The 14686-nt window shown below is 33.2% G+C and overlaps 1 protein-coding gene across 1 annotated transcript in view; it reads left to right on the top strand.

The window, feature by feature from the left end:
* Nucleotides 1-209: 209 nt before the first annotated feature.
* Nucleotides 210-14686, top strand: part of LOC129231654 (protein Wnt-7a-like) — a 337423-nt gene continuing 322946 nt past the window's right edge. Inside the window, exon 1 of the mRNA XM_054866021.1 lies at nt 210-343. Coding sequence (XP_054721996.1) covers nt 249-343 — 95 coding nt within the window. The 5' untranslated portion in view covers nt 210-248. The remainder of the gene's footprint in view (nt 344-14686) is intronic.

Raw genomic sequence — 14686 nt, 5'->3', positions numbered from 1 at the left:
GTGTCGCACCTGCCGGCAGAGGTCCTGTCCAGCCCCTCTCCACCAATGAGCTTCGTCCAGACGAGAAAGGGTGGCCGAGCCACCTTTATCCGCACCTGAAACCGCGTCTTGTCATCACAGTGTGCTCATCGACTCCTCATTCTCTCTTGTCGATCGTCTGTAGACCGTTGTGCGCGCGTGTTTATGTGTGTGGGTTTAGTCGTGTCGGTCTGAGACTGGTGTTCCAGCCATGCGGTGAGGGGTGGACCATGCACCCGAGATCGTTTCTGGCACAAGTATGTGTTCGGGTCTGCCTATCGCTGTTCATCTTGTGCATCATCGTCAGCTCGTTCCACCAAATCAGGTAAGTCCGGAGTCAAAGATGCCGGATATTCGAGCACTTTTTTAATTGCTGAAATACGATAAAATGCATCCTACTGAATATTTCTAATGCAATTCTCTGTGTTACAACAGATGTTGGCTATGTTGCGGACATGAAAAAAATTTAAAGTGATACGTCAGGTGGAGAAATTTTTCTCCTTTTTAAAGACATTTAACATTTTGAGTAAAATAGCAGTCATATTTATCACTGATTCAATGAAAGAATAATATTACATTGATATTTCAACGGTCATATTTTGTTTCAATATTTTAAGGATGACTATATAGTCAAATTCGAAACAGTAAGCATCTATTGCTTTATCAATTTTCAAGAAATTATTTAAAGTATTGATTTTTCCCCCTTTTGTTATTTATCTCAGCATGCCAGACGTTCGTCTTGGAATTGTAATCGAAAATTGAAACTAATCCTTTTTTTATACTATCGATAAAAAAGGAGAAGGTGTACGACATATAAATGTATAAAATCTAAATTGTAATCAAACTAAATGAAATGGTTATATAAGCTAAACCACGATTTCCCAAAATCGGTGACGCAGGTTAGCGCGAGGGGTATCATTTACATATATGAACGTATATATAATTGCCATAATTCATGTAACAAGTCAATAATAACAACCCGTCATAATTCAAGCTGTCTTTATACGAAGAAAATGTTAGAAGTTCTTTAGAACCTAGCTTTTAAACTTAAATTTTTGTAAATTTTAAGTAGTAAAGCTATGTTGAATCAATTAATTTTCTAATCCAAGTCAGAGAAAATGAATACACTTTTACTTTCTAAGTGCGAAGGAATAAAATAATAACTATATCGAAAGTGAAGTAATTTTTTCATTTTTTAAGGCACACTGTCCATTTTTATTCGAAATTACGCTGAGAAGTACGAAGAAATTCAGTTACTAAACAATATTAATAACAGCTTTAAGTGTATCATTCTAAATTGGAGCAATATATGTACATATTACGCATTTTTATGTGTCATTTTTGTACCGACTTCAAAATTACAATCAAAATATGATTGATGTTTGTTTAGAGAATTAATTTATCTTTTACTTTGTAACGCAATTTAGTCATCTGAATGACAGTTTGATTATTTCATCTTCAATTTTGTTTTGAAGTCTGCTATATGTTATGGAACAATTATTTAAAAATATTTTTGAATTAGAAAAATGCGGCTGAAACAGCTTGGTCAGGTGATACGGCTTGCTTTGCTGATGATTCTTTAAGGAAAAGAGAGAGAGTGAGAGAGAATTCTCTTAAAATATCATGTGAAGTAAAAGTAAGCGAAACGTCGCTCACAGTTCAAACACATAACCACGTCTCCTTGATGCTAATAGACTAATAAACGAAGCTGACGAATTTTATGATTGTTTTTGGAAAAACGTTCATAAAAAAATCTTTGTTACAAAAACTATCATGAAGCAGAATACTTATATAAATTTCAGTTATAAATGCTATCTTTTGGTAGTTCAAATGATATAATAGTCCCAATCTACCCCAGTACTTTTAGCTTCGGATAAAAAAAAAAGGTACTCTAGTTATTTTCATTTTTGAAAATTTTTTCTTGAGGAAGTTTTGCATCCGGTTATCGCTTGTTACTGACTTTTACTATCTTCATAGTGATTTATGTATTTTCCTTACGTATGTCATAATAACACATCACTTCTTCAGGCATTGTGCAATATACTTAACAAATGTTTCTCGGGGTTTTCATCATTTGGAGCATTGTAAATCCTTTAATATTTATATTATTAAAAAAAAAATCCATATTTTGAATGTTACTAATTATAAAATGGAAAGAAAAAACTTCTTTAAAGGTTTAGAACGATAATTAACATTTTTTAGGACAGAAGTTTGTAAAAACGAGCTGATGTGTGCATCACATGACTTACTTTTTTACTCCAGTTTAATCTCATTTTCTCACTATTGGCAATTTTAATGTGACTCAATACTTACTCTTTAAATGTCACCAACAGTGGCCAAATTAAAACAAGATTAAAAAAAAAAAAAAAAAAAAAAAAAAAAAAAATGCCAAATTTGTCTCCAATTTGGCGACAAAACTTGGCGACCAAAAAGCTGGTAATATATCGCCAAGTGTCCGCCAAATTATAACACCACTTGAGTTTACATCGAAATTAACAATGATTTCCCCCCAAAAAGGGGCAAAAGACCCCTTTTAGAGCATCCGAATGCAACCAAAAAAGGGAGGTCCACACTAGACCCCACTAAGAGTCTACGTACCAAATTTCAACTTTCTAGGACATGCCGTTCTTGAGTTATGCGACAAACATACGCACATATATACATACATACGTACGTACCTACATACAGACGTCACGAGAAAACTTGTTGTAATTAACTCGGGAATCGTAAAAATGGATATTTCGCGTGTCTGTACGTTCTTAGGCACTTATCCACGTGTGTTCGAGTCGAAGAAAAAACTCAACATTCATTCGGGGGTGAGTAAAATGGAAATTAAGGTCGATTTTTAAGTGAAAATTTTTTCGCGAATACAATACTTCATTTTTTGTAAAAGGAAATCAAAAAACCAAGCGTTATATTTGCATCTACGAATGTTCCAATTCTATGAAGAACCGACAATGTAATTTGGTTTGTAGTGTTTAATTATCAAAAGTATTTATACACAGTTAATTGTTTTAAAAAAATATGTTATTGATATATTTCTAGTAAATTAACATCAAAAAATTTTTTTCTCTTAAAAAAATACTTTTTTATCTTAATATCAATCATTTTTAAAGGTTTAATAAGCTAAACAAAATTCAAGAAATGTTTTACATTAAAAGAGAACGATATTTATATGAACAACTTTTTATTAAAAATTTATAATAATGACTAATTTCATTGAACAAATAGAAAATTGCGAGAAATATTTTATTGTAAACATAATTTTTTAAGTATTGTTTTCGAAATGCCTTGAACGACCTTAAAACGAATTCATTGCAAATTTTTTAAACGCAGTTAATATATACATTTTATTAATGAAGTGTTGCGTAAAAATTATTAGAATTTGATACAGTAAAACCTATAAAGTTGACCACCTGTCTAAGTTGACCGCTTTTGTCAGGAACGGAATTAGTCCTATCTTATATAATGAAGGAAAACCTCTGTAACTTGACCACCTCTCTATCTTGACCACCTGTCTATCTTGACCACTAATATACACCAGCTTTGGTTTGGAGTATTGTAAAAAACCCTTTGTAAGTTGACCACTAGGCAAAAGCAAAGCTTTATCAGTTATGCCTCAAATAAGAAACCAGACATTTTAGGAAAACCTATGAATATTTATGTTTCCATCAAAAAACATTGGGCTACTGTTAAGTTCCAGAAAATGAGCCTAACTTCAATAAGGAGTAACTTTGTTGAGAAGTAGATTACCATGGTCACAAATGTACAAGAAAAAAATCAAATGAAGAATTTGAGTCACTTTTGACTTGTTATGATTTTTTAGGAATTGTTAATATCAAGTAAGTAGTTTTTCATAAGTAATAAGGCAATTTTTTTTTTTTGATCGATTCACAGAAATTTTAAATTTGTATGATACTTTACACATCATTCTGGTAAATAATCTCTAAAAATATTTAAACATTTTTCTTATTGTTTTAAAGTAATGTTAAACAATGAAAGTGAGTTTAAAGCATTCCAGTTAATTAAAAAATGAATGCATTGGACAAGAAATGACAAAAAAAAAAAAAGTTTTCATTACTACCCTCTATAAGTTGGTCACCAAAGTACTGCACCGCAAGTGGTCAACTTACACAGGTTTCACTGTACTTCGTTTTTAACGTTAGTTAAACAAAGTTACTTTTGCTCACATTCTTATTACATTTTCGTATAATTGTCTTGTTTAACGAAAACTTTCATAATTGTCAGATTAATTAGGACTGTCATTCTGTAAACTAGCGTTTGATTTTCTGTTTTGTAAAAAAAATTAAATGTTGAAAGTTAAGCGCATTAGAAGCAACAGGTCATTTTATTTTCTACGTTACATTGCTTCGACATAAGGCTCAAAACTTGTTACATCTTTTCCTCAGAGAAGTTAATACAACGAGGAAACTGGTGAAGAAAAAACTAATCTGCGTCGAATAAATAATTACGCTTCAGGTGATAATAGTATGAGGTTTCAAATTATTCTTCCTTCGAGTTCACATGCTGTCATTCTTATTATTACTCCACTGTCACTCGGTACATTACTTGGCACTTTTACTCTATTCTATGTGAAGTGGAAAACAAAATAAATAAAAGAAATACATTTTTATTTAATTTATACGCTTTGTTTTTTTTTTAGAATACATAAAAATAATGCAATTTTTGTGTTATACAGTCGAACTTGCTTACAACGAGCTCTGATTTAAGGATAACCTGGATTTTACGAAGAAATCTGAGTTACTTGGTTGGTACAATTTTAAGTCTACAGAAGTATAATTTGCTTTTAACGAGTAAACCCCGCTTAAAGCTAGCAATATTTCGGAATTCATACAATTTATCGACTTTCAGTTCAGTTTATCCTTTCTTGGAAAAAATCATTTAACTTTCAGAAGTCAACCAAAGTTAGTGGCGAGTCAGAAATCCTGAGAACAAGTGCTTACTGCACTTTTCTTTAATTTATGGAGTAGAGAAAAATTTGAAAAAAATTTTTTGAGTTGCTGCCAACGTTGTCACATCAGAGATATTTCCGAGGTTGTTGTAGCTCTAATTCAAACTAAAAGAAATGCAAACAATCATAGTGACAACGATAATAACAAAATTTCTATCTGAAACACGCTCAACATAATTAATGGCTTTTGATGTGCAGAAAAGTTTCAAACTCTATTGGAAGTCAGGGGTGCAAATGACAATGTTTTTCGACTCTAAAGCTATCACTTCATAAGGTTTTGTGTATGCAGTTAAGTGAATTAATAGAACCGAGCTACAACAAAATTGCTTTTAATTTCAAATCTTCAAAATTGTGCAGAGGCCATTCCATGTGATGGAACGGGACGTTTGAAGTAGTTTTGTCGGTAGATTTTGTTTCATAAATACAAATAAAACAGTTTTAATTTTGACAGCAACAGTCAAGATTTTCCATAGGAACTATGCAGAACTTTAACATTTTGAAGAAAATAATTGACTGATATGAAAATAAAATGGCTGTGACGGGCATTTTATTGCATAGTCTTCAATTATGCTATTTAAAAACAATAACTTTTAACGTTCTACGCAACTCTAGTGGCGAATAAATCTATAACAAATTTAATGCGTAATCATTTCGATATATATGCCACACTAAGAAAACATGAACAAACATACAGTTTATAAAAATAGCTGGTTATGATAGTCTGCTAACAGCATCTTTCTGCGTTTACAAATCAGAAAGATTATATTTGCGACCGTCAAGAAATGGCTCAAACCTTTCAATGTGAAAGTTTTTGGTTATTGTTTGACTACGGATTAAATGTAATTTGGCAATTGGCCAAGTTAAGACGATTCCATCTGAATGAATTTAGCAGAGAGAAGGAAAAATAGCGATGGGATTTTGATTCACACGTTTTATAATGTCACTAGTACCTAAGTAATTTATTGCATTCTCCAAGTTGAAAAAGAGTTGAAACAAACAGTTTCTATGGAAACAACAAAAAGAAAATACAATGTTTTCATTTCGTCAGGAAAAGTAGAATTAAAATGGTAAGCGCAAAATTATGTTGTTAAAAATATATCAATTAATTTTTGTAGCAAGAATATAAATCGAATCTAGTTTAGATTTAAGAAATGATTCGGTGAACGAACTGTCATTTGCTCAAAACTGCGTCTTAATAGGCAAAAAGCACACATCTGTGACGCTACCACCCCTGCAAACTAATAGATGCGTCCATTTCCGCCTATAAACCGGATATCAACCTTTCCATGTAATCGATGGTCAGACAGCATGTGCCATCATGGATGGATCCAGAAATTGTTCAAGGAGGGGGCGGTTGATTTTTTAGTTCACCTCCTTTAGTTTACCTACGTTTTAAATCTACACATGCTTGCGGGGGGGGGGGAGCACCTCAACATTTTTATCTGACACGACTAAAGTATAGAGATTTATCTAAATAGGTTCCCAAAACTATCGCCTTTCTTTTCAGTTGAAAGAATTATTCTATTGTAAATTGCGTTTAGAACTTCGTTAAGGGCAATGTTTCGAAATCTCCTCTCACTAACTTGATCGAAGGTCATCTAATATTGCACTTTTTTGGTACTACTTCAGTTTTAAAAAATTGCAGGAGGAAAGTCACAGATCCCGTTTCTTCCATTAACCATACACCATACCTGAAATGTCTACAATAGCGTCATTAAGAATTAAATTTTAACAAAATAACCGGTGGAAAGCCTCCAAACTCGTCCTCTAAATATCTACAAAGATCGTCTGAAATAATTTTTTTATAACTTCGATTCCAAAAAAGTTCCGGGAGGAAGATCCGAGCACCATTCCTATCCTTAATTTCGGCAAAGACAGCTTGGAACTTGCGTTTTGGTGATTTAATTTGGAAAAATTGCCGCTGCAGGAACTTTTAAGGGAGGGGCGATCCCTTTTACCCGCCCTTGGGTGCCATTGATGTCGGTATCCTCATTGGTTTCGTTCTCTTTTGTCACTTCGAAAAGCTCTTCATTAGAAGGCGTTGAATTGTGCATGCTATTAATTTCACTGCCGGTCCGCCTTTTCCAGTGGTTAGAGAAGTTTGACTGCGATGGGGAGGTCCCGGGTTCCAATCCTGGCTCAGCAAGTGATGTACTTTCTCTCTATCCTGTCATTGTCTTTTCTTTGCGTGAATTTTTTATTATGCTGTGAATGGCTGCCTATTAACAGGTCCATATGGCAAGTGAGTAACTGTGGAAGTCGGATGTCACACCAAATTAAGATAGAGTTGGAAGAGCGAAGGTGCGTACTCCAAATTGCCGGCCTAGATTTTAGCCCCATTTCCAATGGATGAAATACGCTTGTAGAGCGTTAAACATTTCTCTACTTGTCGCCATATAGAGGGTGATGGGAGCATAGGTAGCCAAATTTTGAAGGGTGGTTATACCAGGGACGATAACAAGTAAGAACCACAAAGGGAACATTAGGGTGGTTCAAAAAAAAAATAAATAAATAAATAAATAAATATAAAAAAAAAATCATCTCGAGTCCAGGACACCCCCCCCCCTTTTTTTAGACTTACTAATAGTATTATACTATAAAAGTTTTAGCTTCTTACTCAAATTTTAAGAGGGTTAAGAAGACCCCTAAATTTAACCTTAGCGGTAGCATAGAAAATGTCAAATTTAGAAACATTTAATTTCCCCAGCTTATTTTTTGTAAATAATTATTTTATTGCAATGTGTATGCTTATTACTCGTGTATATTATAATATGTAGCATTACTTTTTCAGTTCAATGAATTTTTTCACCCCCCTCCCCATACATATGAAGTTTGGGGGAGGGGATTGAGCACAATCTCACAGTTGAAATAGGAAGCTAAAATTCTTCCAGTATATTACTGTCCACAAGTCTAAAAATATTAAGGGGTGTCCTGTTATCTAAGAGAAACTTTTTTTTACCTGTATTTTTGAAGCATCCTAGGGAACATATGGTCGCATATGCAACGTTTAATCGCTACAAGCTCACAAAACCAGAAACTTTCGGGTGCGAAATATGTCGTAAGCAATTATAAAATTATTTAAAAAAATATTGTGTGTCATACAGGCACACAATGGATGTGAAACCTTTAACTTCTCTTTGTTTGTTTCTTTTTTTTTTTAACACTCTGAACTGTCACTTCGCTCGCACGTTTTCTCTCCCAACACGCTTTTGTTTTTTTTCTCCACATAACTTAGGTATATTAACAACAAAATTGTTTCTTTTGATGTAGAAAATATATTATGAACAACAGAAAACGAAACAGTACTTGAAGTCCGCTTTTTAGTTATTCCCAAAAACAATGAAGGATATTAGTAAATATAATATTAATTTTGTTGATAAAAGTGAGCAATTTCAAGGCTGAAGTTAAGTAATGTGGATTACGTTTTAAACTGATGACTTGACTTGAACTATATGCTTGATTAATTTCAGCTTTGAAATTAATTTGTTATATGTATTAACAAAACTAATTTTTTATAAACTATTATCTTTTCATTGTTTTTCGCAGCAATTAAAAAACAATTACATCACTTTTTTTTTTTATTTTGTTTTATTATTTATTTAAACCCCACCAACCACCAGGGTTCAACCGGATGTGGTGTCTGGGGGAATAGAACAGTTCACGAGCGACAGCGACACTCGCTGGAACAATTTTGATATTTACAGAAATCGATATAAATCATAAACAATAAAAAGAACAAAGCATACAAGTGAAGGAGCTAAATAAGACTGGGATGACTGGTAAATACAATGTAAACGGCAATTTTGAAAGTTTTTAGGCTGGATATTTAAAGTCATCTGCTTGAGATATGAGTCGTGACATTATTTTGTGAATATTCTTGCGTGTAACTGGATGAGATAGAATATGTGTAATATTTTTGGAAAAAGAAAAGTTGGAATTTTAAGTGCAATGGAAAGAGCTGGTTAGAGAACAGTTGAATATGTAATGTTCAGGAGTTCCAGGTTGACTGCATACACAAAATGGTGAGCTAATTAACTTAAATCTGTGTAGTTACGATGGAAATGGTCCATGTGCACTGAGAAATTGTACTTCTATTGGATGTTTGCAGCGTTGTTTTAGTTTTACTTTTGGCAGGAATTCATGAACTCTCCGACCAGTTTCTGCTATGTCCCAGATTTCCTGCCAATGATTCGGCCTGCAGTTATTATAATCCATGTGCAGGATCGCCAAGAACCAAACTGACAAGGGTTCCTTGTCAGTTTGGTAGCCGAGACCCCATCTACCCATAAAACTTACCAACTTTATATTGCTCCAATTCCGAGCCGGGCCCCTAGTATCCGACTAGGCTAACAAGGTCTCTCTCATCGACTTGTAAACAAATCGCAACGACAACGCTGCAATCGATGAAAGATCATCAGAATGCCTCGTCATTGCGATGATCGGTGAGTGGTCACTGCAACGCATTGAGTTCATTTCGGAAATTCGCAAATGAAAGTTGCGAATCTTCATGCAAATATGAGAAATTAACTCTTCCCCGCAAATGAAGATAATACTGCAACTTCCTGTGTCTTGACTATTTAAAGAACAAAGAATTCGTGACTTGGCATGAGGCCAATAGGCACTATACACGAACATAGCATTTTATAGCTGTTATTTCGTGCACATTAGTGGCCGAAATTAAAAATGCTTCTTCAAGACAACTGCGTGTCGCTTAACATAGTTTGAGGAATGAAGTAGCTGAAGTCCTCCTGTGGCTTGCAGTTTACTTTAAAAACGAACATAAGCAATTAAATTGAATAATTTAGAATGTTTACATGAATTTAGAGAAATAAGTACTGTAAGGAAGATTTTCTATTGCACATAATCACTAGGTTGGACCGAAAAAAAATCGAATTTCTTCGAAGCACTTAGTCTTAATGCGGAAAATTTCTGACTCCCTAACACTACTTATTCTGCAAAATTTTAATACTCTGAGTGAATATCTTCCGCTCCGGCAAAAAGTTTGAATTTTAGAGATTTAAAAAAAAAAAAAAATAAATAAAAAAGAGAAAAATTCTAAAATATTTCAGATCCGCAGAAAAATTAGCCTAAGGGCGGATAATCTGACTTCCTATCACTAATGTCAGAGCAAAATTTTAGAGCTCTGAGTTAATTTCTTCCGCTCTGGCCAAAAAAAAAAAAAAAACAAAAAATGAATTTTAGAGATATTTAGAAAAAAATTAAAAAAGATAATATTTATACATAATATTTTAAAATTCCGAAGAATGTTTAGTCTAAGGAGACTTTTAATTTCCTATCACAAACTACTACGTAAAACTTGAAGCCTGTGAGATAGTTATTTATGCTCCGGAAAATGACCTAAAATTAGATAATTTCATAAAAAAAATCCTTAAATGCGACTAACACATAACAACGTTCATACATACCTAAAACTCTGCTGGCATGACAAAACATAGATGAATGAAAAAAATGAGATAGGTAAGTTTTATGAGCGATCTGAAGTAGAATACCCTCTTGTAAAAGAGCAAAGGAGTCAATACGTTGGACACGTAACCCCCCGATCAGGGTCCATCACATCAAAAGCATTCATAGTTATGTGGAAACTCACAGCGGTGGATTTGTAAACCTTCTTATTGGAGCAAATGGAACAGTTGTAAACACTATGGCGTAAAAAGTGGAGTAATTCGTCTGTTAGAGCGAAATCTTCGCCAGGCCCCTCCAGTGGGCTATTTGTCTTTTACATTTTAAGGAACTACCATTGCGACATCTTTTCCAATTCGTTGATGGTAAAACGTCAGGCCAAAAACCTAACTTCGGTGAAATTGGAAAAAGCCTATACGACTGTGAAAAGCGTTCCATAGTTAGGTTTAAGCCAGTGGGTTGCAAGTTGCCTGATGTTGACCCGATGATACTGAGTAAGGATCAACATTATTTACTGCAAATATCTCATGCCATTTAATCAGGTGCATGCTCTCTGGATCTTGTTAACAACGAACCGGGTGCTCGAAATATGTCTCGTTGGCTGACAACAGCCAATAGAATCTTGAGATTGTACATTTCAACTATAAAACCATCAGTTGAATTGAAAATCTTGGTCAATTTTATTTTAAACGTATATTCTCCTTCCCTGGTTTAAAATGAAAATTTTCCATTCTATTAAAGACGGAGCAAGACGTGTGGGAAATCACGCATGAAGATACTTGCCAAAAATGTATCTTAACGTAATAGATCCCGTCATTGCTCGGAATGCATTCTTCGCTTTTCCAGAAAACATTCTATTAAATATGCAAACAGATGAAAAGGTAAATATAGAGTCCTAAAGGCTAGAGAGAGTGCATTTCTGAATAAAAACTGTGTGCGCACAATACGTATCCTGAAAGCTTAACTTTGAGGCAGCAGATTATGTTGGTTTGATAGACGGGAACACTTGCAAAATTACATCTCCACCAGTTCTCCGCAACGTCCCTTCAGATGATCTACGAAATATGTTGGTTGATGGAGTTCCATGCGAAAACTGGAAGGTCATTCAATTTTCTTGTCACATACAGACCGTTGAACGCATCGTGAAGTTGGTTTCGAAAAAATCAAATCAAGTATGTGGCCAAGAGAAAAGGGACGAGTATATTTTCATTGTTTTAAAATCACGCAGCAACATACCAGCAATTGAGCATAAAAGTAATTACAAATTACAGTAATACATGATGTATCTATAACTCTAAGTTACAAAGCGTGAATTGTATACTTTAAACTTTTAATAATGCATAAAAAAATAAGCTTTCAAAACCATTTTGTAATTTTTTCCATTTTGAATAAAAATCTATATGGTAAAAGCAGTTCTGATTTTTTGCATACCTCTCAATGAGATTTTCTAACTGTATAAATACTTTGATATCTAACTGACCTTATTTCTACATGCAATTAGATTTTAATTAAAGACCTTCTAAATTTTTAATTTCCCCCCTTTGCAATAGTTGTACAATAAGAAAAAAGTCTGTTTTGGGGCTCTTTAGTCTCTTGCCAAAATGGAAGACTTTAACTCAGAGTCATAAAATTTTGCTCTGACATTAGTGTAAGGAATACACAAATTTTCCACCCTGAGACTAATTTTTCTGCGAATTTGAAAATATTTTGGAAAATTTCTCTTTTTTTTATTTTTGACATTCACTTAGAGTATTAAAATTTTGCCGAATAATTAGCTTTAGGGAGTCACAAATTTTCCGCATTAAGGCTAAGTGCTCCGAAGAAATTCGATCTTTTCGGCCCACTCTAATAATCACCCCCAAAACAGTGTTTTAAATTTCCTCTTATACCACATTCTTTTTGCGAGTTTAGTATTAATGTTGCTTTTTATGGAATACATAATTTACCATTGACCTAGTTTATTTCGTTGACTGCGACATAATTCGGAACTCCAGTGCTCGAATACGCTACCTTGCGGTGATATATAAAAACTGCGAATGCAACTAAAACATTGCCACGTTGCGCTCCACGTGTATCTGTTGACGTAAACGCGGTCAGTTTGTTCTGAGTAACGCATTCAACATGTCTAAGAACGCCTTCAACAACAGAAATTAATTCGTCCCTTAGTAGTATTCTCGAGCTTCTCAAAATAATGTTAGTTTTCCTTATTTCTTTCAAAAAAGTATTAAATGGTTTAAGCGTAAACAAGAAAACTCTGGATTAACAAAATTGGATAACGTTATACCAGGTAAAAATTTTTATTGTTTTGTATGAATTTGTAAGAATATGAGTTTTTTTTAATCTTAAATTAATTTAACTAATCATATTTTACAGCAGTATTTAGTTGGAATGGACAGTATGCAAAATATTTTCTTGAATTTATTATCGTAGAACAAAATGAAAAATGTTTAACCGAGAAAGAATTTACTTTATTCCTTTTATTCTCAGCTGAAAGGTTTCGCCAAATTTGTTTAGGGTTATAGTAGTTTTAGTATTGTGCAAGCAAAGTAGCCTTGGCGAGTTTTCGCGTTTTTAGTTAAACCATTTTTAATTTGTATCATGAGTGGAATAAAATGATAGTAAGATTACAGAATTCGATAAGTAAAAAGAAATAATGGTCAATCAACTGAAAAGAAAACTACCACCATATATAAACTGTGAGTACACATTTTATTTATTTTGTTCTGAGTGAATTTGAATAAATATCAGTTTTTCAATTCGATGAAAAAAAAAAAAAACGAACTTAACAACATTGACTATGGACACTTATCCTTAACCTAATTCCACATAAATGATTTAAATAACCTTTGTTACTACAGTATCCTACTGAAATAGAAAGTATGCAAATAAATTTTCTTGAAAATATTTATCGCAGAACAGATTGAAAAATCCAGAAAGAACGTTAAGAATTTGAACAATAAAAAATAAAAGTTCGCCAAAAATCTGTTTATAAGGTTATGGTTTAAAAATTGTGTGAAAGAATAATGTATCTTGACAATATTTCGCATATCAGGTAAATCATTTCCATGACGAATGAATTAAATGCATGATTTCTTTGGATATCCAATCATATAGTCATAGAAATAAATTATCTAGTGTTAAACGTTACTCTTGACAGTCTGCCACGTATGTGCACTATGTGACAAAAATGTCAACAAATGCCGGAAATGTCACGAAACTGAACTTAATATGTACTAATGTATAGAAAAAACGGTACAAAATGAAAATGCCGTTCGAAGCGAACCAAAAATTTATGAATTCCGAATTCAACATCGTGAAAATGGCTGCTTCAGAACAACTTACTGTGTGTTCTGCATTAATTGTTTACTTTCGTAATACTTTTTGGTTTCTAATCTCTTTCTATATGGGTCAGAATAACCAAAATACTTTGAAAAATCTTTTCAAATGAATAAAACGAAAAAATCATACATAACAACAAAAATCACAACACTTTTAGCATTTTCTTCGTTACCACATGCGTTTGTTTTAGTTTTTAATTCCGCCATTAGACAGTGACTGCAGTGCCCCCTATAGTTCGTTGGAGTTGCGAATGTTATGTTATTTACTTTTTCTACAAAAATGTTTCTTTTAGATATGACTTAAAATAATTTTAAAACAATCAGCTTCATTTACATAATTTTACTTAATAATGCTATTATCAGAATTTCAGTTTGGCAACACTCTTTAATTTTTGTACGTGCTGCATCCTTCTAAGTCTAGTGCAACAGTTTATTCCATGTTTTTGATGCGCCGTGTGTCGTTTTTACGTTATATGTTTAATATGTTCTTTATTTGCCATTTTACTTTTAGTCGAAATAAAATTTCTGCATATGAGAATATTGCTGAACTCTGCTGAACAATTTAACAGTTTCGTCGACTGGTGCCATTTTACATCAGGAGAAAAAATTTCTTGATCCCGAATTTCCCTCATATGGAAGAAATTTGGAAAAACCTCAGACTTGCGTAGTGGAAATAGCGTATAAGTATTAAGAGTATTAGAGCGAGTAGTAAAGACATAGACTGAGAATTGTGGTTACTTTTCAGTTGTCAGCATTTAGCGAGCTGAACGAGTTTACTTTCAGCTAAATAGTTTTTCGAAAATGTAGCGTCCCTCAAAACTAGTTGAACGAAAGTAATTTAATTTTACTGCGATGGCGATAAAGGCACAACCACATAAATTCTTCCATTATTTAAACACATTCTCCGCTTTCGTACCCAAAATTGCAAAAGTGTAAT

Source organism: Uloborus diversus, chromosome 1 (assembly GCF_026930045.1).
Source record: "Uloborus diversus isolate 005 chromosome 1, Udiv.v.3.1, whole genome shotgun sequence".
Taxonomy (NCBI): Eukaryota; Metazoa; Arthropoda; class Arachnida; order Araneae; family Uloboridae; genus Uloborus; species Uloborus diversus.
This window is presented reverse-complemented; position numbering and strand designations above follow the sequence as displayed.